Source organism: Microcaecilia unicolor, chromosome 11, assembly GCF_901765095.1.
Source record: "Microcaecilia unicolor chromosome 11, aMicUni1.1, whole genome shotgun sequence".
Lineage (NCBI taxonomy): Eukaryota > Metazoa > Chordata > Amphibia > Gymnophiona > Siphonopidae > Microcaecilia > Microcaecilia unicolor.
In genome coordinates this window covers 42,043,306-42,065,256 of record NC_044041.1, presented here as the reverse complement: position 1 = coordinate 42,065,256, position 21,951 = coordinate 42,043,306, and the positions used below count along the sequence as shown (strand labels likewise).

Genomic DNA, 21,951 nt, shown 5'->3' with positions numbered 1-21,951 from the left:
CCTATCGCCGATAATGGAAAAAAAGTATGCATTTGTATCTAGAATTTAGGGCACTTTTCCTGGACCCTGTTTTTTCACGAATAAGGCCCCAAAAAGTGCCCTAAATGACCAGATTACCCCCAGAGGGAATTGGGGATGACCTCTCCTGACTCCCCCAGTGGTCACTAATCCCCTCCCACCACAAAAAATGATGTTTCACAACTTTTTATTTTCACCCTCAAATGTCATACCCACCTCCCTGGCAGCAGTATGCAGGTCCCTGGAGCAGTTGTTAGGGGGTGCAGTGGACTTCAGGCAGGTGGACCCAGGCCCATCCCCCCCTACCTGTTACAATTGTGCTGCTTAATGCTTAGTCGTCCAACCCCCCCAAACCCACTGTACCCACATGTAGGTGCCCCCCTTCACCCCTTAGGGCTATAGTAATGGTGTAGACTTGTGGGCAGTGGGTTTTGAGGGGGATTTGGGGGGCTCAACACACTAGGGAAGGGTGCTATGCACCTGGGAGCTCTTTTACCTTTTTTTTTGTTTTTGTAAAAGTGCCCCCTAGGGTGCCTGGTTGGTGTCCTGGCATGTGAGGGGGACCAGTGCACTACGAATCCTGGCCCCTCCCACGAACAAATGCCTTGGATTTATTCGTTTTTGAGCTGGGCGCTTTCATTTTCCATTATCACTGAAAAACAAAAACACCCAGCTCACAAATTGTCGAATAAAACATGGACGTCTATTTTTTTCGAAAATACGGTTCGGTCCGCCCCTTCACGGACCCGTTCTCGGAGATAAACGCCCATGGAGATAGATGTTTTCGTTCAATTATGCCCCTCCACGTGGGTAATTCTAGCTTCATTGTTTGTAGAAGTTCATGGGATCAGAGACGTTGCTTCTGATGAAAAAATTATCTGGAAAAAGCAGACACTAATTGATGCTGTTGAATTTGTGGTGTCATTAATTACAACAAAATGAACTGCGTAGTTTTGGGGGGATTATGGGGACAAACCCCAAGTTTGATTTTGCCCCATACAGGGCTGGCTTAACAATTAGACAAACAATATATCAAACCAAACCACTCAAAGAAGCATCAGCGGGTACCTTTACCTGCAGGAAAGATGGGTAATTTTCAAATTGCCTATTTACCTGGATAAATAGCCATATAGTTAGTTATATAGCATAAATGCCTTCATTATATGTGTTCATGTGACACGAAGTGTTTAACATTTAAAAGTGTGATCACCATTTTATGCATTTTTACAGGATTGTTCTAGACTGGGTGATGTTGGGATAATCATGAAGGTTGAGGTTTATTATAAAACTATCAAAGGGGGGGGGGGGCATAGGGCACTGAAAGGTAATTGTGGAGGTTGAGTGGGGAGAGGGCATGCAGGGCTGAAGGTTCACATAGAACATCTAATATCCTCACACTGGTCCCTGTCACCAGACTGTGTACTGACTGAACTCTTGGCTGCATCATAAAATGTATTTTTCCTGCTATATGGGGAAATAATCTGTCTTAAGTAGTGCTGGCTGTAGAGGTGACAAACTTCTGAGAACATCTGAGCGAGGAATAGAGAGGAATGTATTTCCCCTAAAAAAGAACAGAGCAGTGGTCTGTTGATATCATGTTAATGATGTGATTTGCCATTTATCTGTAGGATGTATTGGGCCCCCGGGGCGTCCATTTTAAAGAGGAAGCTGGCTTTTCATCTGACAGACGTATAAATGTAGATTCCAGCTGTTTTTTTCCATTTATAGCAGGAGTTAAAAGGGGTCCTTCAATAGCTCAGCTCGATAAAGAGTCAAGCTGCAGTATCATCTGAAATCTTTTAAAGAAGTAGTGAAAGGTCATCCATAATGCTGTAATAACTGCCTGCTTAGAATAGCTGGACTGAAATGAACAAACCGTTCACAGTTTTGTGACAGTATTTTGCACTGGCTAAGTTTAGTGTGAAAAAGGTAAAATAGTTGCTTGCTTTGCACCATCTGCCTTAGAATAAATCACAGGAATGCATACACAGGGCCGCTGAGAGGGGGGAACGGGGGGGGGGGGGGGGGGGGCAAGATTCCCTGGGCCCGGCCTCCATGGAGGGCCTGGTGCTGGCGATCAAAAGAGACTGCTCTGCCGGCCACAGGTCCTTCTTCCTGCCGCGTCCTACCTATGCAGAAACAGGAAGTTACTTTACAGGAGGCAGGACATGGCAGGAAGAAGGACCTATAACCAGAAGAGCACTCTCATTTGCTGCTGTGGGAGGGGGTGGATGGCAGCGGTGGGACCCTGAAGATTATTTCTCCCAGGCCCATCTTGGCGGCCCTGTACATAATATATTTTCGAAAACCTTCTGTGTTCCATGTCTGTCTTCACTAGACTGTAATTCCACTGAGCAAAGACTCTGTTGTAGGGGTGTCTATACGTTTATAGTTAGTTTTGCACTATTGTGTGAGAGGTTTATGGCCAATGATTAGAAATTTTGGTCTTTTGAGACATTGGGAAGCAGAAAACTTGTTCACATCCACAGATGATTTCTGAGGACTTTTCCTCCTTTTTTTGCACTTCCAAGAAATAATATTTATATTCTATCCACAGTTTGTTTGTCGGTGAGTGCAGCTTTTTAGGGTGCCAGAGATATTCTTAGAGTCTTGAAACCTATCCTTACATTTCTCTGATGCATCCAACTATTTTCATCCACAAAAGAGAATCCCTCTAAAAGGGGATTTTGGATTTAGTTAGAGGCCTTTTCAGTACTATTTCAAGGTGAGTTACATTCAGGTACACTAGGTATATTTCCCTGACACTGGAGGACTTACAATCTGTCTGTACCTGAGGCAATGAAGGGTTAGGGGAACTTTTCCCTCTAAGCTGAGTGGGAGTCCTCCAACTGCACTGCTGCCAGTGGGGGGTGGTGCTTCAATATTGTGCTTTCAATCACTAGGCATAGGCAGGTTCTGTGAAGTCCTTCTGAGCTTACCTGTCCCTCATTATTGAAAATGTGAAACAGCACCACCCACTGGCAGGACTATATATGGAGGACTCCTGTTCAGCTTAGAGGGAACAGTGGTTAGGGGACCTCTTTACTAAATGGTGTTAAACTCTGGGTTTAACATGCTATAACATGGGATTTTCCCATGCACTAAGTCCACATTTAATGCAACAGTTTTTAGGGTGTGTCCTTTTTCTGTTTTGCAGGTTGGGTGCTAATGTTCCCATTAGCATATGGAACCTGTGAAAATGTAAGGTGGGAGCAAGCACTGCCTCCTATTTAGGAGGCGCTAAGTGCTCCCACATTAACTCTGTGTTATCCAGTTAGCATGTGCTAATCAGGCCATGCCATCCCCTCAGAAAAGAATTGCAAGAAAATCCTTAACTCATAGAAACATGGAAAACACCACAGAATGTTTTAACGTGTTTGTGTGGTACCCTATTTTTGTGTGCTAAATGTTCATTAAGGGCTTAACATCCTTTATTGAAAGGGCTCCTAAATGACTTGCTGGAGATCACAAGGAACATCAAGTAGGGTTTGCTTCCCTGATTCTCAGCCTACTGAGCTGAGTGGAGTGGAGGAATGGCCTAGTGGTAAGAGCACCGGTCTTGCAGTCCAGAGGTGGCCAGGTGGCCAGTTCAAATCCCGCTGCTGCTCCTTGTGATCTAGGGCAAGTCACTTAACCCTCCATTGCCTCAGGTAGAAACTTAGATTGTGAGCCCTCCTGGGACAGAGACATATCCAGAGTACCTGAATGTAACTCACCTTGAGCTACTACTGAAAAAGGGGTGAGCAAAATCTAAATAAGTAAATAAATACTGCTCTAACCATAAAGCCACACCTTCCCCTTCTCTTTTCGACATTGCAAATTGATTTTATGAGTCCTTTATATTTGTAATTCCCTGTAAGCATCCAGCATCATCTCCCATAAGTTACTGAGAAAAATCAAACCCTGTCCTGGACTGTGTTGCCCTGGTTAAGGACAGAGTTAATGTGGCTGGTGCAGAAATCAAAGACCTCTTCTGATACCTTTTGTTTCTTGGCTTTGTAGGTTCATACAACACCCAAAGAACTTTGGCTTAATCGCTTCATTTTTGGATAGGAAGGTGAGTCTGCCCTCTCTGTTGTTTTTATTGTCATCTATTTCTACAGGGACTGGAGCAGAAGCTGGTTTAAGCATACATGGGCACACCAGGTTTGATCAGACTGGCTGCTTCCAGTTTTACAACACATGGCTCCCAACCTGAGCTAGGCGGGCACTTCTGAATGTTAATTATTGCCAGCACAGAGGAAGAATGTAATATTAAAAGAAGGATTATGATGTGACTAAAATTTAAACAATCAACTCCCCCCCCCCCCCCCCCGGATATTTAATCTCCATAGTCCGTGTTGCTTTAAAATGCTGACCGGTTTTTAAAGGGATAGGCCGTACCTGGCTGCCAGCGCTGAATATCTGGACATAAGCTGCCTACTGGACTTATCCGGGTATGGCTGATACTCAGCGTCAGAACCTGAATAAGCATCCAGATAAGTTAAACCAGCAAAATATTAGCTCTGAATATCAGCAGGACCTGGATAAGTTCTGGCTCCTTGGACCGCACTGGTGCTGTCTGGATGGTGCTGGGGTGGTCAGTAATGATTTTCAAAGGTACTTTTCCGGATAGGAGATGCTCCTACCTGGATAAGTGCTGCTGAATATTGGGCCCTAACCTGTCAAACCAAGGGTGGGCAGCTTCACTTCTTGAAGTGGAGGGGGCCCAAACCGGGCCATGTTTTCAGTCTGAATATGCATGAGATACATTTGCACACACTTGCATATTCATGAGAGTTATCTTGAAAATCTGACTGGTTTGTAGCAGGGGTGTAGCTAGGTGGGGCCACGGGGGCATGGGCTCCCTCAGATTTAACCCTGGCCCCTCTACTTTCGACCCCCCTTCTGCCGCTGTCCCTCCCCCGCCACCACCAGGTACCTTTGCTGGCGCGGGTCCCCAGCCCCTGCCAGCCTTAGTCTTCTTCAGCGCCGGTCTTCAGTGCGTTTGCTGATCTGTGCTGTGAGTTCTGACTGATGTCCTGCATGCACGTCAGTCAGGACTCACAGCACAGATCAGCGAACATGCTAAAGAAGACTAAGGCTGGCGGGGGTTGGGGACCCCCGCCAGCAAAGGTACCTAGCGGCGGTGGGAGTCGAAAGTGGAGGGGGGGGGGGGTCAGCGTGCTAAAATATGCCCTCCCCCCACCTTGGGCTCTGGACCTCCCCTCCCACCGAGGTCTGGCTATGCCCCTGGTTTGCAGTCACCAGGAATCAGAGTTGCCCACGCCTGGCTTAAACAGTAAGGGGAGGTGAGGGGCAGTGGCAATGTTTCTAAGGGCAGGACAATGGCATGATATCAGACAGGCCCAAACTGCAAGCGCCAAAGTCAGCTGCAGACTAGGCCTGGCTCACTCCTGACTCCCCTTGTAGCAGATGAGTCCAAATTTTGTCAAACCTTCAACTGAGTTACTTATTGGTTTCCGTTTAATATTTAATATCCCTGCTACGGAGAGAGGTCTCATGTAGCACTTGTGGGCCTCGTGCTGTGGACAAAGTTGGATTGTTAATGTTACATGATATAGCGTGCCCTGTGCTGCTCCTTAGGACTGATACTCCTTGTTATCTGGTGGGACATAATGACTTGAACCAAGCTCCATTGAAAAAGGTGAAACCCCCAAATAGCTGTTGAAACCACTTACTCAGCTCCGTGCATTGATTAATATTCTTTCAGTGGTTGTTCTACTATAAATCAGTGTAGATGATTCTGAAAATTAATAATGACAAGTTGTATTTCTATACCAAGGTCAACGTGCCCATGGTTCCCTGAAGTGTTTATAGTCTGAAGTCTGAGGACACTTAACGTTGATGTTAATTGACTGACAAACACTCTCGCAAGGAATGGTAGCAAGGGCAGCTGTACAATAGGTTATCAGGTCTGTGAAAAGTAACTGCTATGTGTGATTAATTTCAGTGAACACTGTAACCATACCATATCACAAACAAAGTCATAACCTACACATATATAACATATCATAGAAAATATGGAGAAAAAGACCTCAGAAACCAACACCAACAGTCATAATTCTTTAACCCGGTGTGGCTATATCAATCATCGGTCACAAGAAAATTCCACATGCTCCAAAACAAATACAGCAAACGTATTTTTATCAAAATAAATCTTGGTAGATGAGAAAAAGCATGGGTAAAAATGTCTGTGATGACAAGTACTTATCTGAATTAAATCAACTTACCAGCCCCCTCCCCCCCTGGTTTGCCAAATGCTGCTTCGGGGGATTTGGATTGAAGTCTCCACATTTTCTCTATGTTGTATATGTATGTTTATGACTTATGATTTTGTTTTTGATATGGTATGGCTACAGTATTCTTTGAAATAAATCACACATAGCAATTATTTTTTACTTTTATTTTGGTGATTATCAGGTCTGTGCCATACCTAGGTGGGGAAAGCATGCAAAGTGCGACTCATCTAATCATTTCTGTGTTTGTGTTTGTGTGTGTGTGTGTGAGTATATGTGTGTTTGTGTGTGTGTGAATATATGTGTGTGTGTGTGTGAGTATATGTGTGTGTGTGTGTGTGTGAATATATGTGTGTTTGTGTGTGAGTATATGTGTGTTTGTGTGTGTGTGAGTTTATGTGTGTTGTGTGTGAGTATATGTGTGCGTGTGTCTTTGGTTAAACCATATCTTTGCAATTTGGGAGTGTTTTATTAGACTCCAATTTAACTAGGCAGCATCAAGTTGATCATATAATCTCGATCTCATTCTTTCAACTGCGAGTCATCATTAAAATCAAAGGGATGATATCTAATTATGATTTTCGAATAATTGTACAGAGCTTGATTCTAACAGGATTGGATTATTGTAACTTCTTGTATCTAGGCATGTCAGATGTCAGAATACAAGCATTGCAGGTTATACAAAACACTTGGACATTTTTCAGCTATAGTGGAACAAAACAAAACCGTCCAGGACTAAAATTAAGACGTTTTGAGCTAGACCTGGACTTAGTCATATTGAAAATGCCCCTCCATGTGTCCTAATTTGTAAATTGGTGGATACTCATAAGAAAGTTTTATGGTTACAAGGGCGATTCTTTGGAAGACCTGCTGAGTCACCACAGGAGATTTTTCAGATTTTCAATAACTATAATGGGAAAACATGGGATATCTTTGGGTGGTTTAAAGGTAGCTGGCTAAGTCTGAATATCGACTTAGCCGGTTCTCTTTAAACCAGCCAAAAACAAACAGGATATTCAATGCTGGTCACTGGAAACGGCCCTTCATTGACTATTCGGGCTCAGCGCTGACCACGGGAGTTAGCCAGTCTGCCCATTCATGCCATCTACTATCCCTTCCTCTACCTTAGAGATCCTATGTACTTGTCCCACGCTGTCTTGAATTCGGATACTGTTTTCGTCTCCAAGAGGCCGTTCCACAAATTCACCACTCTTTCTGTGAAGAAGTATTTCCTCAGGTTTGTCCCGGGCCCAGCTATCCCCCGTCGCCTTCATCCTGTGCCCCCTCATTCCAGAGCTTCCTTTCAATTGAAAGAGACTCACCTCCTATGCATTTATGCCACATAAGTATTTAAGTGTCTCTATCATATCCCCCTCTCCCGCCTTTCTTCCATAGTATACATATTGAGATCTTTAAGTCTGTCCTCATGACGAGGACCATTGACCATTTTAGTAGCCACCCTCTGAACTGACTCCATCCTGTTTATATCTTTTTGAAGGTCTCCAGAATTGTACACAATGTGCCACTAATTAAAGTGCATTCATGCTAAATTAGCACACTTTCGGGAGGTAATTCTGTAAGGAGCCACATAAAGTTAGGGAGCAATTACGCACTTGTAAATGACTAGAATTCAGTCATGTAGACATGTATGTGTTCACACACGCATGTAATTGACCATGTTTCAGCTTAAGACGCTATTCTGTAAGTAAATGCATATCTTGTATAGCATGTACTTTGCATGTGGATGTTCATGTGGTGGAGTCTGGGCGGAGTGCACATTTACAAGTATAGATTATAAAATACTGCAATTGATGCGTGTACCTTCACAATCTAGGTCCAAGGATGTACATCACCTCTATGGTTGGTCTAAGTGCTTATACGTGAGACGTAGACATGTATTTGATCTGTTATACTGGTATTCTATAAAGAAACATAGGTGCTTACCTTTCTTTATAGAACAGGCTCCAAACAGGTGCATTCTTGATGTCTAATAAATTGGCAGCCTATTGTAGAATTACCTTCCAGATGCATTGGATGCATGCGAAAGATTGGGTGATAATGCACATTGATAAATAGACACTAAGAAGCCGTCTATTTTTGTGATTTTTGACATTGAATCCTCTGTTGATGAATAATGTAGATAAGTTATTTTACATAGGAACATAAGAATAGCCACACTGGATCAGACCAGTGGTCCATCTAGCCCAGTATCTTGCTTCCAACAGTGGTCAATCCAGGTCACAAGTACCTGGCAGAAACCCAAAGAGTAACAAGATTCTGGAATCCCAAAGAGTAGCAGCATTCCATCGTATCAACCCCCGGGCAAGCAGTGGCTTCCCCTATGCCCATCTCAATAACAGACTAGGGCTTTTCCTCCAGGAACTTATCCAAACCTTTTTAAAACTCAGATACGCTATCCACTGTTACCACATCCTCTGGCAATGAGTTCCAGGCTTAACTATTGTTTGAGTGAAACAATACGTCCTCCTATTTGTTTTAAAAGTATTTCTATGTAGTTTTTTTGAGTGTCCCCTAGTCTTTGTACTTTTTGAAAGAGTGAAAAATTGATTCACTTTTACCCATTCTACACCAGTCAGATCTGTGTGGGTGAACAGTGAGGTTAGTAGAGGGGAAGTCCCAAGACTGGGCATTGCTAGATTGATATGTCATGGCACATAGACAGCAGACTGGACCTGTGGTCTGAAGAGCAGCATCACACAAATCAAAATTACCTGGGAACCATGCCAATGCTTTCTTGACGTCATATCACTTTACATTCTATTGATGTGTTTTTGCTCATGGAAATACCCTTTGGCTTGCATGAGCATACTGAAAGGTGGCTGGTGTTCAAACCCCTCCCCCCCTTAATTTTTTTTTTTTTTTTTTGCTGGTGTCTTTCTAGACAGTGGCTGACTGTGTCCTTTATTACTATCTGACAAAGAAGAATGAAAATTACAAAAGCCTTGTGAGGAGGAGCTATCGTCGCCGTGGGAAGAATCAGGTAGGACGTGTAGATGTCACATGTGCCCTGGGACTTTTGTAATGTTTTCTGTGCTTTATAATCTGCTACATTTGAAATAAATTGGTCTTTGATATAAAGAGAATTATATTCATTCGAAGTAGTTTTTCATCCGCTGGAGGTTCCCAAACAGGAGCCAAACTGTCTGACTCCCAGGATATTTCAGGGTGGTTAATATATATAATCCTATGTAAGTTAGAATATTGCATGTCCATGGTGTCACCTAATTAAACAGTAATCCTTTAGGCATACAACTTTGTTCATATAAACAGAATTCCTAACTCTTTTGCAAATGTAGTACTTTATCAAAAATACAGTATATACATAATGCAGTGGTTCCCAGACCTGTCCCGAGGACTCCCCAGCCAGTCAGGTTTTCAGGATATCCACAATGAATATGTATAAATGCAAACAACAAGGTTACCCAATAATTCTAACAAAATAGTATCTCTAATTACATATATCAATTGTTGGTACTAATATTACTAAACTGTCTCAACTAAATATATTTATATTAAAAATATGTGCTTTATTCAACAAATATAAACTGATTAGAGGACGATTTTATTGTTATCAGTTTAGATTTGTTGAATAAAGTACATATTTTTAATGTAAATATATTTAGTTGAGAGAGTTAAGTAGTATTAGTACCAACAATCGATATATGCAATGAATATGGTATGAGGTGTATTTGCATATGAATATTTATTGTGGGTATCTTGAAAACCTGACTGGCTGGGGAGCCCCCAGGACAGGTTTGGGAATCGCAGATGATGTGACACATTTGAGACACGCAGACTGTAAGCTTCCAGGATGGTGTTGATGGTGTTTATATTTTTACCCGGTTATTTTTGAGCAGATTGAAGCACAAGTAGTGACTTGCCCAAGGTTAGTGGCAAAGAAGAGACTCAAAATATCACCCCGACATCAGTGGCTTCCTGGCCTGGATGGCACCCGGGGCAGAGCGCCAATGCGCCCCCCCCCCGGGGTGCAGCGCGCCCCCCCCCCCCCAGCTAAATGACACCTTCCCCCCCCCCTCCGGTGAAATGATACTCCCCCGGGTGCATGCCGCTGGGGGGGGGGGGGGGGGGGGCTGCGGCGTGCGCCTGCTCCGAGTTCGCTAAACTTCGCTTCACTGCAGCTCCCTCTGCCCTGGAACAGGAAGTAACCTGTTCCGGGGCAGAGGGAGCTACAGCGAACGAGCGACGAAGTTTGGCGAACTCAGAGCAGGCGCGCGCCGCGGCACCCCCCCCCCCCCAGCAGCGTGCACCCGGGGCAGACCGCCCCCACCTCCTTGGTACGCCACTGCCCGGCATGCACTTATCACTGAATCACATTTCTCTCGATATGCCTTATGTTCAATGTGGGGCCCTTTTATTAAAGTGCTGTAAGTTTCAGTACTTACCACGAGTTAACAGCAAAAACTAATGCACAGTAAGTGCAAAGGCTGTGCGGTAATTGTGGGGGACATGACAATGGCATATTTAGAGTAGGTGTGTCATGACATGTGCACCCTCTGTCAGACTGGAAAGGGCCGGGCATTAAATATCTGGGAATCAAAGTACTTTTTACCTATGTTAGTAAAACCAAAACCAACAAAACAAGAAATAAAATAATATTTAAATGAGTGCTCAGTTTTTTGGGTGTATATACAATGACTCAAGGAATCTGGATCGGGTAGGAGGATTATGTTCCTCCCTGAGTTGCTGAACTTTCAGTTCCCCTGAAGACGCCGCTATATCGGCGAAACATGGCCCATGTAGGGAACTGGGAACTTTGGACTTTGATATTCAGCCTGCTGCTGGCTGAATATCAGGGGCATGTGGCCTATCTAGTTTGCCCATCCTTGCCATCTTCTCTCCCTGACACTCCCTTAGAGATCCTATGTACTTGTCCCAAGTTCTCTTGAATTCAAATACTGTTTTCATCTCCACCGCTTCTGCTGGGAGGCCGTTCCATGAATTCACCACCCTTTCCGTGAAGACGTATTTCTTCAGGTTACTTCTGAGTCTTACCATTTTCATCCTATGCCCCCTCGTTCCAGAGCTTCCTTTCAATTGGACACTCACCACCTGTGCATTCCCTTGCTTCCTTTTGTCACCTCCACCCTCTAGTTTAAATGTCTAGAAATATACCCTGTCACAAAAAGATGTAGCCCATCATTACAGTGCAGCCTTCTATTTTTCTTCCACATACCGCCCCCATCATCCTATGTATGTAAAACCTTCTTCTTTACACCATGCTTCAAGCCACTTATTGAACTTCTCTGTTTTATGTAGTCTTTCCTTGCCCTTTCCATATGTGGGAATAACTTTAGAAAAAGCTACAGTCTGAACCAAAGATTTTGAGTCCCTCTCCAAGTTTCTAGATTGCTCTCTGTGCTCTAAACTTGCTATTGTTGGCCAAATTAGAATCCTTACTCACTTCTTGGACCAAATTCAGTATTTGGTTGGCACTTCTGATAGCAGAGTATCCTGGAAGGCATTTCACTAGATTGGGACCCTTGAACTATGTTCCTGACTTTTATAATGGAGTTTTTTTTTTTTTTAGCAGTAAGAATTTTCTGCTTTGAGCTGATTTATCATTGTTTTGGGAGGTCCTTTGGATTGAGCTACATTCCTTGCCTCTGGCTTCACCTCAGTAGTTCTTTTCTAATCATCATAATACTCCAATGCAGCAAAGGAATTATATAGGGACAAAGGTTGGGAGGGTGAAATGCCTCTGTGACATCTATTCCTCTGTTGCTTTATTCTCTTTGGCAGTGCTGGTGGTGGTAAATCAGCTGGGAATTGGGTAGTCCTGGATGCTTTCTTAGTTGCTGCCAATTCTGGGGCCCATAATCGAACGCGAACGCCCATCTCCATGGGCGTCTATGTCCGAAAACGGGTATGTGAAGAGGTGGGACAGACCGTATTTTCGAAAAAGATGGGCGTCCATCTTTCGTTCCAAAAATACGGTTTGGACGGACCAAATGCCATGGATTTGGTCCTTTCTGAGATGGGCTTTTTTTTTTTTTTTTAGTGATAATGGAAACTAAAAACGCCCAGCTCCTAAACGTCCTAATCCAAGCCATTTGATCGTGGAAGGGACAAATGTACAACACTACCATAGCTCTTAGGGGTGAAGGGGGCAACTACATGTGGGTACAGTGGGTTTTAGAGGCCTCCCATTTACCACCACAAGTGTTACAGGTGGGGGGGATGGGCTTGGGTTTGCCTGCCTGAAGTGCACTGCAGTACCCACTAAAAGTGCTCCAGGGACAGGACATGTTGCTGCTGTATAACCTTGGCACAGCAGTTCACACCTGAAGACTAATCTCGCTGAAAACGTCCTTTATTTGAATAAGCACCTTTACTTACAGTTAACTGCAGATCAGAGGTTGTGCCCCACTGGCAACAAGTCTCCCTGGTACTGAGATTAGCAGTAGGTCTGAGCTGGCAGAATGGTGTACAATGTCCTCTTTCAGCAACATTCAAGTTAAGAACTAAGTGCTGTAACGTGGCTAACACATGAACAGGATCTAAAAGTGTCTTACACATATGGCCACTACCTCATGGACTACCGGAAACAAAACAGGGCACACTCTGACCCAGTAAGCAGAGGGAAAAGCACCAAGGGAATAGAGCCTACCAACTACCAACATTGTGAGCATTTAACACAAGCTAGTGGAATCACGGAGCCCAATACCCTACACCCACCACAATGCATTGCTGATGTGACTCTGCAGTGCCCTTAACAGAAAAGGTGTCACACTCACCCGAGACCCACATCAGAACCAGGGAAAGGCTGTGAGAGGATAGAATACATTCTGCTGTCATGGAGGTGGGTATGGCATTTGAGGCTGGCATGCAGGCTGGGAAAAAAAGTTTGTAAAGTGGGTTTTTGTTGGTGGGAGGGGGTTAGTGACCACTGGGGGACTCAGGGGAGGTGATCCCCGATTCCCTCCGGTGGTCATCTGGTCAGTTGGGGCACTTTTTTGGGGACTTGGACCTGAAAAAAAGGGTCCAAATAAAGCGGACCAAATTCTCGTCATTAATGCCCTTCTTGTTTCGATTATCAGTTAAAGATGCCCATCTCTCCTCGGCCGATAACCACGCCCCAGTCCCGCCTTCGCCACGCCTCCGACACGCCCCCATGATGTTTGTTCGTCTCCATGACGGACTGCAGTTGAGGACGCCAAAAATTGGGTTTCGATTATACTGATCTGGGCGCCCACGGGAAACGGACACCTATCTCCCGATTTGGGGCGAAATATGGGCGTCTTTCTCTTTCGAAAATAAGTTGGTATGTGCCCCGGGTGGTAATTCAATTTTTGGTGTGCCCAAAAAACGCAGTAGAAAATATTTTCTACCGCATGGCGCTTACCCAGTGGTAATTGGCAGTTGAATCCTTACCGCCCAGTTAGCGCGTGAGACCTTACTGCTAAGTCAATGCGTGGCGGTAGGGTCTCAGGCCAAAAATGGACGTGCTCTGGTTTTAATTTTGCCGCATGTCCATTTTCTGGCACAAAAAAATGCCTTTTTTCCAGGCACGCTGAGGAAATGGACCAGTGTGTGTCCAAAACGCGTGCCTACACCAGCACAGGCCACTTTTAGGTGTGCCTTAGTAAAAGGTCTCCTCTGTCTTTAGTTTGTTGAGTTCATCTTTCTTAGTTGATATTTGGAGACAGATGGGACAAGCTGTAAGGTTCCAGATGGTTTGCCTTGGGACTAAGGCACAACAGATATTGCATTGCATGAAAGTCATGTTGATAAGATTAGTGTGAGAAGGTGCACTATGTTAAGGGATATCAATGAGCAGGATTGTCCAATAGAGAATTTATTGAAGATAATTCTCTTTTGGTTTTCCTATATAGGGAGAGCTAGCCTAAGAGTGGGTGGGAGAGGGATGGGAAGGGAGTGACTATAAGTCAGCAGGAGGACAAAAATATAGCAAATTATAATAGCAAGCAGCTCTGCAAGTGAGAAGAAAAGAAGTTTTTTTTTAATTGAAAATTTTAAGTCTATCCCACTGACCATCTTAGTAGCCACCCTCCTGTTTATATCTTTTTGAAGGTGCGGTCTCCAGAATTCTAAAACAGTCTAAATGAGGTCTCACCAGAGTCTTATATAGGGGCATCAACACCTCCTTTTTCCTACCGGCCATTCCTCTCCCAGTGGACCCAAGCATCCTTCTAGCTTTCACTGTCACCTTTTCTATCTGCTTGGCTATGATACTGTATCAGAAATACAAACATTTAACAATACTGTAAAACAATCATATAACAAAGATGGTAGATATTAGCACAATACTAATGATACTATAATAGGCAGCATGGAAGAACATTCATATAATAGATATGATATGATACAATACAATGTCAGCATAATACCAACAAAACACAATAGGAATGCATTAGAGCATTCAAATAACATCGATATGATGTTAATGCTGTTTGTGCAATACAGTGAAACACCTTAATAGGTAACCAAGGGGGAAAGTGCAGTTCAGGTATATAGAGAGGACAAGATGGGTAGTACATAGTCATTGGAATAAATACATGGGTGGCTAACCAAAGGCAAATTATATGTATGGTTGAATAAGGTATGAGGAATTGGTCTAAATTATAGGGTTTGCAGCAAGAGGATAGTCAGTCGCTCCAACAGATTCAGCTTATTAATAAAGCTTATATGTTTTGGTGCTCATTTTCAAAGCACATAGACTTAGAAAGTAACATAGTAACCTATGTAACTTTGTAATTCTGTGTGCTTTGAAAATGAGCCTCGATCTCTCTCTCTCTCTCTGACATATTTAGGAGCTAGAATTACTTTACAGAGAGACCTCATCGGATTATAAAGCTAAAATTGCATTTCTGGTCGCTGGGCTTCCTGGCTCATCTTCACTTGCTGGTCCCTAGCATTAGCAAGCTTGGTTGGACTTCAGGATGTAAGTTCTCTTTGGGGGTGATAACAGAGGTGGGATGCTGCAGGATGCTGCATTGTGATCCTTGGAACTGGCTCAGCCAGCCAAACCAGAATTTCATGTTTATGTTGATGGCCAAAACATGAGTAATGTGATGGGATAAGTAGGAACCGCAACTCTGACAACCATAAACTGTGTGTGGAAATAAACCAGAAAGATAAATACACATAGCCTACTACAGATAACAGAGTCAACAAAAGAGGAAATAAGGGTGATTTTTACAACTAATATTAACTTCAGAGAGCTTACTCATTGAGGTGATATTATCAAGTACCACACAAAGATGGGATGAGGCACTAGGCAGCCACAATTTGACTTGTATTCGCAATTTATACATATAACAGTCTGTGTCACATGGTTAATATTGTATAGGAAAGCCATAGAGGCTGGTATTGAGACCGTGTGAGATTTATTTATTTATTTGGATTTTGTTCACACCTTTTTCAGTAGTAGCTCAAAGTGAGTTACATTCAGGTACACCGGGTATTTCCCTGTCCCTGGAGGGCTCACAATCTTCAGTTTGTACCTGAGGCAATGGAGGGTTAAGTGACTTGCCCAATATCACAAAGCAGCAGTGGGAATTGAACCAGGTACCTCTGAATGTCATGACTAGTGCTGTAACCACTAGGCCCTGCAGCGGCAGCTGTATTGAAATGCTGCCTCGGCCTGCACCGGGCCTTTCCCTCTGACTCATCCCGCCCCCTTCTGATGCAACTTCCTGTTTTCAGAAGGGAGCAGGACGGGTCAGAAGGAAAGGCCTGGTGCAGGCCGAGGCAACGTTTCAATACGGCTACTGCAGTAGGGCGAAGATTTACTGAAAAAGAAAACTTAAACCAGGAGGAGAGGGGAGAGAGAGCCACCTGTGATCCAGGAGGGGAGGGGGAGATGCCAGACTGACCATGCGGGTGAGCTGGGGAGGGCATTGAGAGAGAACTGCAGAAGGGGAGGGGGAGACACATTTGAGAGAGAGAAAAAGAGAGAATTGGTGAAGGCAGCCTTCATTGGCTTCCTATGGAGGCCAGGATTATCCTGAATATTTGTTGTTCCATTTCAAATTTTCAAGGTCTTTTAGAAGTAGAAGAACTTTAAATTGTTCTCCTTTTGTATTTCCTTTAGTTAGAGGAGTTAAAAGGTCTAGGATTTGTGATATGTTTTTTTTGCCTATCAAGCACTTAAAATATGGCACTTACTCAGTTTGTTTTTTAGACAATAGATTATGTACATTTTAGAAAGATGCTCAAAACTGTTCTTTTTCAGGAATGTCTTACTTCTAACTTGGTTTGTCTCTTAATTCATTTTTATTTTATCAGGACTGTTGTTCTAATTTTATTGTGAACCGCTTTGAACTGATAAGGTATTCGCGGTATAAAAAAATTATAACCTGTAAGGCACAGGGGTGCACATGATAGAAAGAGAGAGCATGAGAATGGGTGAAGGCATAGAGGGACACATATGAGAGAGAGAGAGAGACAGAGAATGGGTGAAAGCACAGGGGGGTACATATGAGAAAGAGAGAGAGAATGGGTGAAGGCACAGGGAGCACATGAGAGAAAGAATGGGTGAAGGCAGGGGGGCACATATGAGAGAGAAAGAGAGAATGGGTGAAGACGGGGGGGGGGGGGCACATGTGAGAGAGAGAACAGGCTCACACCCCCTCCAAAGTTGCAGTACCTGTTCAATGGCTGGTAGGGAAGCTGAAGCCCTGCCAGCCAAAGAAATCCACTGCCTGAGTCACTCTCTTCCTCCTCATACTGCCTCAGAAGCAAGGAAGTTGGCGAGGTGCCTCCACCCACCAATGCTTGCATTCCCCAAGAATGCTCAGTTGGTGCTGGCATTGGTGGCTGGAGGCACCCCACTGACTTCCTCGCTCCTGAGGCAGCACAAAGAGGAAGGGGGTCTCTTTGGCAGTGGATTTCTTCAACTGGCAGGGCATTGGCATTCCCACCAGCAAAGATATGATATCTAATGTGGGGGGTGGGGAGGGAGAGGAAATGCATGCTCCCCAGTCCATCCATATGCCCTCCCCCGAATGCTGGTTAAGCCCTGCCTTTTAATCGTGATTAAAAATTATAACCGAGATGCGGCCCTAATTTTCCCACATTCTCTCACCCCATCCCTGCTGTGAAGCAGATTTTGCAACTCTATCCCTTCACTGTCCCTGCATTCTCCATCTTTGTCCCCTTGCCATCCCTGTAGTCTTAATTTTCTTCCCTACATCTCCTCGCTCAAAGCAGATAGGGAGCTTTTATTACATTTTATGGGCCTAACAGGAATTGCAAATAAACATTTTAGCCCTATAGTTTAAAGGAGAAATAACAATGTTTAGTATTGAAAGTGAAACAACATTTAAAGTTTTTAGCAAAAATTAATCAATTAGCTGTTGCTGTCAGGAGCACACACACTCTCTAATGCTGAAACATGTCACATACCAACTTGGTTGTGGCTGGCTGGCTCTTGCTGTGGCTGGTTGGTGGCCTTTTCTGGAGCAGGAAAAAACCCTACTCTTTCCTGCCCGCTGCCGCTGCTCTGCCCAGTTTCAACGCTTCTTCAAAATGGCTGCTGAGACTTCTAACCTAGTGGTTAGTGCTGCGGACTTTGATCCTGGGGACCTGGGTTCGATTCCCACTGCAGCTCCTTGTGACTCTGGGCAAGTCACTTAACCCTCCTTTGCTCCAGGCACAAATAAGTACTTGTATATACTATGTAAACCGCTTTGAATGTAGTTGCAAAAACCACAGAAATGCGGTCTCATTTCCATTTCCCCTTTCTCTTCAAGTGGAAGTGTCTCAGCCATTTTGAAGAAGCGCCTGCACTGTGCAGAGCAGTGGGAATGGGAAGCGGCCACTAGACTACCAGGGCGCGTTAAAGTAGGCCTGGGGAGGGCCCACTGAGGCGAGGAGGGACGGCCAGCCTTTATCTGCATTACTGTCGGATAAACATAATTGCGGTCCCCATTCCCTGTGGCGCTACTGTGAAACGTTTTACTGTTACTGTGGTAGTGCTGTGTGATTTAAAAAATATTCTCCCATTGCTGCGGTAATCATCACGGTAACCGTAGGATTACTGCGGTAAGCATTACCATGTCACTCTCTAGTCTTGAAGTATAATATATCTTTGAAGCTTTACTACTACTACTACTTAACATTTCTAGAGCGCTACTAGGGTTACGCAGCGCTGTACAGATTAAGAAAAAGGACAGTCCCTGCTCCAAGGAGCTTACAATCTAATGGGCGAAATGTCAAGTAGGGGCAGTCCAGATTTCCTGAATAGAGGTATGGTGGTTAGGTGCTGAAGGCGACATTGAAGAGGTGGGCTTTTAGCAAGGCTTTGAAGATGGGCAGGGAGGGGGCCTGGCGTATGGGCTCAGGGAGTTTGTTCCAGGCATGGGGTGAGGCGAGGCAGAAAGGGCAGAGCCTGGAGTTGGCGGTGGTGGAGAAGGGTACCGACAGGAGGGATTTATCTTGACATCAAGATTTTTCTATGTGTTTTATTATTTGGAGAGATGCATCTAAGCATGGTCTTCCTAGGAAAAGCTCTTTTGAAATTTATGCAAGGTTGATTTGAATTTTAAAGAGCGACTTTTTTTTTTTTTTTTTTAATCCCTGGAAGGGACTTTCAGTTACCAAATTAAACCTAATGGTGGAGGAATTTCAGGCTATTTTGAGCAACATGATTGAAAGATTTAACTTAAAAAAAAATTAAACTATAAAGGTTAGGTTTGTGAAATAGAATTGAACAGGTTCTCACCTCCTCCTTCCTTATGCCAGATTTTTAAATAGTTGTGGGAATTCAAACTTACATTTCATTTATAGCACTCAAATTGCCAGCACATAAAACCAGTCAAGACTGAGAAAAGCAACTCAAGCTTTAATATATTTCTGCTTTATCAACACATTCAGCTTATTAACATAGCGTAGATGTCATATCCCTCTGTAAGTTGTAACGTGAGCTTCTGCATTGGTGTTCCTGAGATTATAATTTAAAACGGTGCTGCTATATAATCATCCAAAAAAAATGCACCCTGTGGATCTGTTCTATGCATTACTTGCTCCGTGGAAGAGCAAAATGAATTGTTTCAACAACAGATTTGCTTCATCTGAGCACACTCCTGCTAACTGCCCTCTTTCCCCTTCCCCCTTCCCATAGAATAATCCTCGCTGCAGGCCCTCAAAGAAGATTATACCACCCAGAGGCCTTATGGTGCACCAGTTCATGCTCTGTTAAACTATGCATATGCTCATTACCCCCATACTCAGGAATGGTGCAAACCTATTCAACATTCTATGCCAGGGGTTCTCAACTCGGTCCTTGGGACTCTTCTAGCTAGTTAGGTTTTCAGGATATCCACAATGAATATGCATGAGATACATTTGCATGCACTACCTCCATTCTGTGCAAATCTATCTCATTGTGGATGTCCTGAAAACCTGACTGGCTAAGTGTGTCCCGAGAACTGGGTTGAGAACCTTGTGTTCCCTCAGTTAACCTTTAGGCCTGCAGGCTCTTCCTTCCCTGAGATTTTGATAATTTTACTAACAGTTAAATGATCACTTCAGTACCACCACTCCTAAATAGCCTGCAAATATGCATAAAAGTGTAAGAGTATGCACTTATAGCTTTTTTTGAGTTGCGTAGCCAAGAATTTTTAAGAGGAGATGCATCTCGAGTCCCCCATCCCTGCTCCAGTCTTTGCCTGGGCAGCGGCACTTATAGCTGCCTGTGGCCTGCATCGGGACTTTCTCTCTGAACTGTCTCGCTCATCACAGAACAGGAAGTTGCGTCAGAAGGGGTGGGATGGTTTAGAGAGAAAGTCTTGGTGCAGGCCGCAAGCAGCCTATGTGTGTTGCTGCCTGGGCAAAAAAATGGAGTGGAGGTGATTTTAAGGCATGGACGAGAGTGGGGGGGGGGGGGGGGGGGGGGAGTTAGAGAATTGCACAGCTTTGTGGAGCCAGGAAGGGAAGTGACAGATGCTAGACTGTGCGCAGAGGGCAAGAGGGAGAATACATATCAACTGTTTGACAGGCACACGCGTGCCTTGAATGGATACACCACTGTTGAGTTGTCTAGTTGTCAGAACCTATTGTTTTGCTTCTACTGCAGCTTCTCTCTGCCACCCCTGCCAAGAAGCTGCCAACCTATGGGACTGCTTAGTTTGCCTGATGGCTTAAGCTCGCCCTGCCCAGGCTTCCAGAATTCAGCAGCAATGGGAGAAGCTCTACAGTAAGCCACCTGAAAATATAATACCAGCTAGCTCTCTCACCACAGAAGCAAATGCTTGTCCTTCTGCTTCTGAAAGTAGATGCTACCTTTCCTCTGTCCTGCCAGTAGCCATACTCTTTGGCAGTCCCATTGGTTTGCTCTATTTCTCTCATCCAATGAAATATCCATCAGAGGGAATTCAAAGTAAGGGGGCAGCAAATCAAACAAAAGAGATTCCATATCATCAAGCTGATCAATCCATAGACTGGTGGGTTGTGTCCATCTACCAGCAGGTGGAGATAGAGAGCAAACTTTTGCCTCCCTATATGTGGTCATGTGCTGCCGGAAACTCCTCAGTATGTTCTCTATCTCAGCAGGTGGTGGTCACACACAGCAGCAGCTCTGGCTAGGCCTCCAAGCCTAATTTTTAGGTTTTGTTGAGTGCCTGGGGTTGAGGGCTCTTTTGAGCAAGTGCAAACCTGGTGGTGCCAGGTCCCTCCTTTTCTCCCCCCTCCCGCTGGCTCCGTTAAAAAAAAAAAAAAAAAATTTTGAACGGCCTTAAAGGCGTTTATTTCGACGTTTATTTAAGCGTCTATTGCAGCTACTCACTGAGACACCAGGTCGTTACAACTCGGAGCGGACAGCAGGTAATTTTACCTTTTTATAGCGGGCGGGGGTTCCCCGATTCTTCTCCTCGTGGCTCATGGCGTCGGAGGGCGAGGGCGCAAAGGGTCGCTCCCCGGGTCGCTCGAGCGCTTCTAGAGGGGATGCGGGGGTCTTCAAGCCGGATTCGCCCTTGGTGGGTGACAGTTTCGCGACCGATGCATGTCCCGGTCCTTCCTCCGGCGTGGCGGTTTTTCCCGCCATAAACGCCCATCCCCCGCTCCTCGCCTCCGCCATTTTGGCCGGCCACGCGGCTCGGACGGCTTCTTCTTGGGCCGCCCTTGAGGTTGGAGACATTAATGCCATGAACGCCCTTAATTTGGGCGACGGCACAGAAGCGGCTAAAGTTAAGAGCCGTTCTTCCCGCGCGGCTCCTTCGCGGAGTTTCGCGCCGGACGCCATTTTGGATGCGCAGCATGTCTCTCCCCCGCTGCGAGCGCCGGTTGAGAGCGCGCCTAGGGCTGTTGCCCAGGCTGCGGAGGTGCACAGTCTGGGGGGTTTCTCCCCCGAGTTTGTTTTGCTGCTGCATCGGGCCTTCCTCATGCACAACGCTGCCCCCGCTCCCTCCTCTGGTAAAGAGGTTGAGGTTCCCAGAGGTAAACGCCCTCGGGTTGATTCCCAGGCCTTGGAGGAATTTGTCTCCTCCGATGTAGATGAGGGCAGCGTGTCTGAGGTCTCCCAACGGTCCTTTGCGGATTCCTTGGTGGAGTCGGATCCCCGCTCGGATGGAGCGGATGACCCCTCTGCAGCGCGGCTTTTTCGCCCGGAGGATTTGCCCAACCTGTTGTTACAGGCCATGGACACTTTGAAGATATCCTCTCCGGAGGACGTCTCTCCCTCAGCCCCTGTTGG

The 21,951-nt window shown here is 44.9% G+C and overlaps 1 protein-coding gene across 1 annotated transcript in view; it reads left to right on the top strand.

The window, feature by feature from the left end:
• The window catches only part of LOC115479673 (nuclear receptor corepressor 2-like), a 667,653-nt gene that overhangs the window by 416,668 nt on the left and 229,034 nt on the right, over nucleotides 1–21,951 (top strand). Inside the window, exons 13-14 of the mRNA XM_030217748.1 lie at nucleotides 4,021–4,075; nucleotides 9,160–9,258. Coding sequence (XP_030073608.1) covers nucleotides 4,021–4,075; nucleotides 9,160–9,258 — 154 coding nt within the window. The remainder of the gene's footprint in view (nucleotides 1–4,020; nucleotides 4,076–9,159; nucleotides 9,259–21,951) is intronic.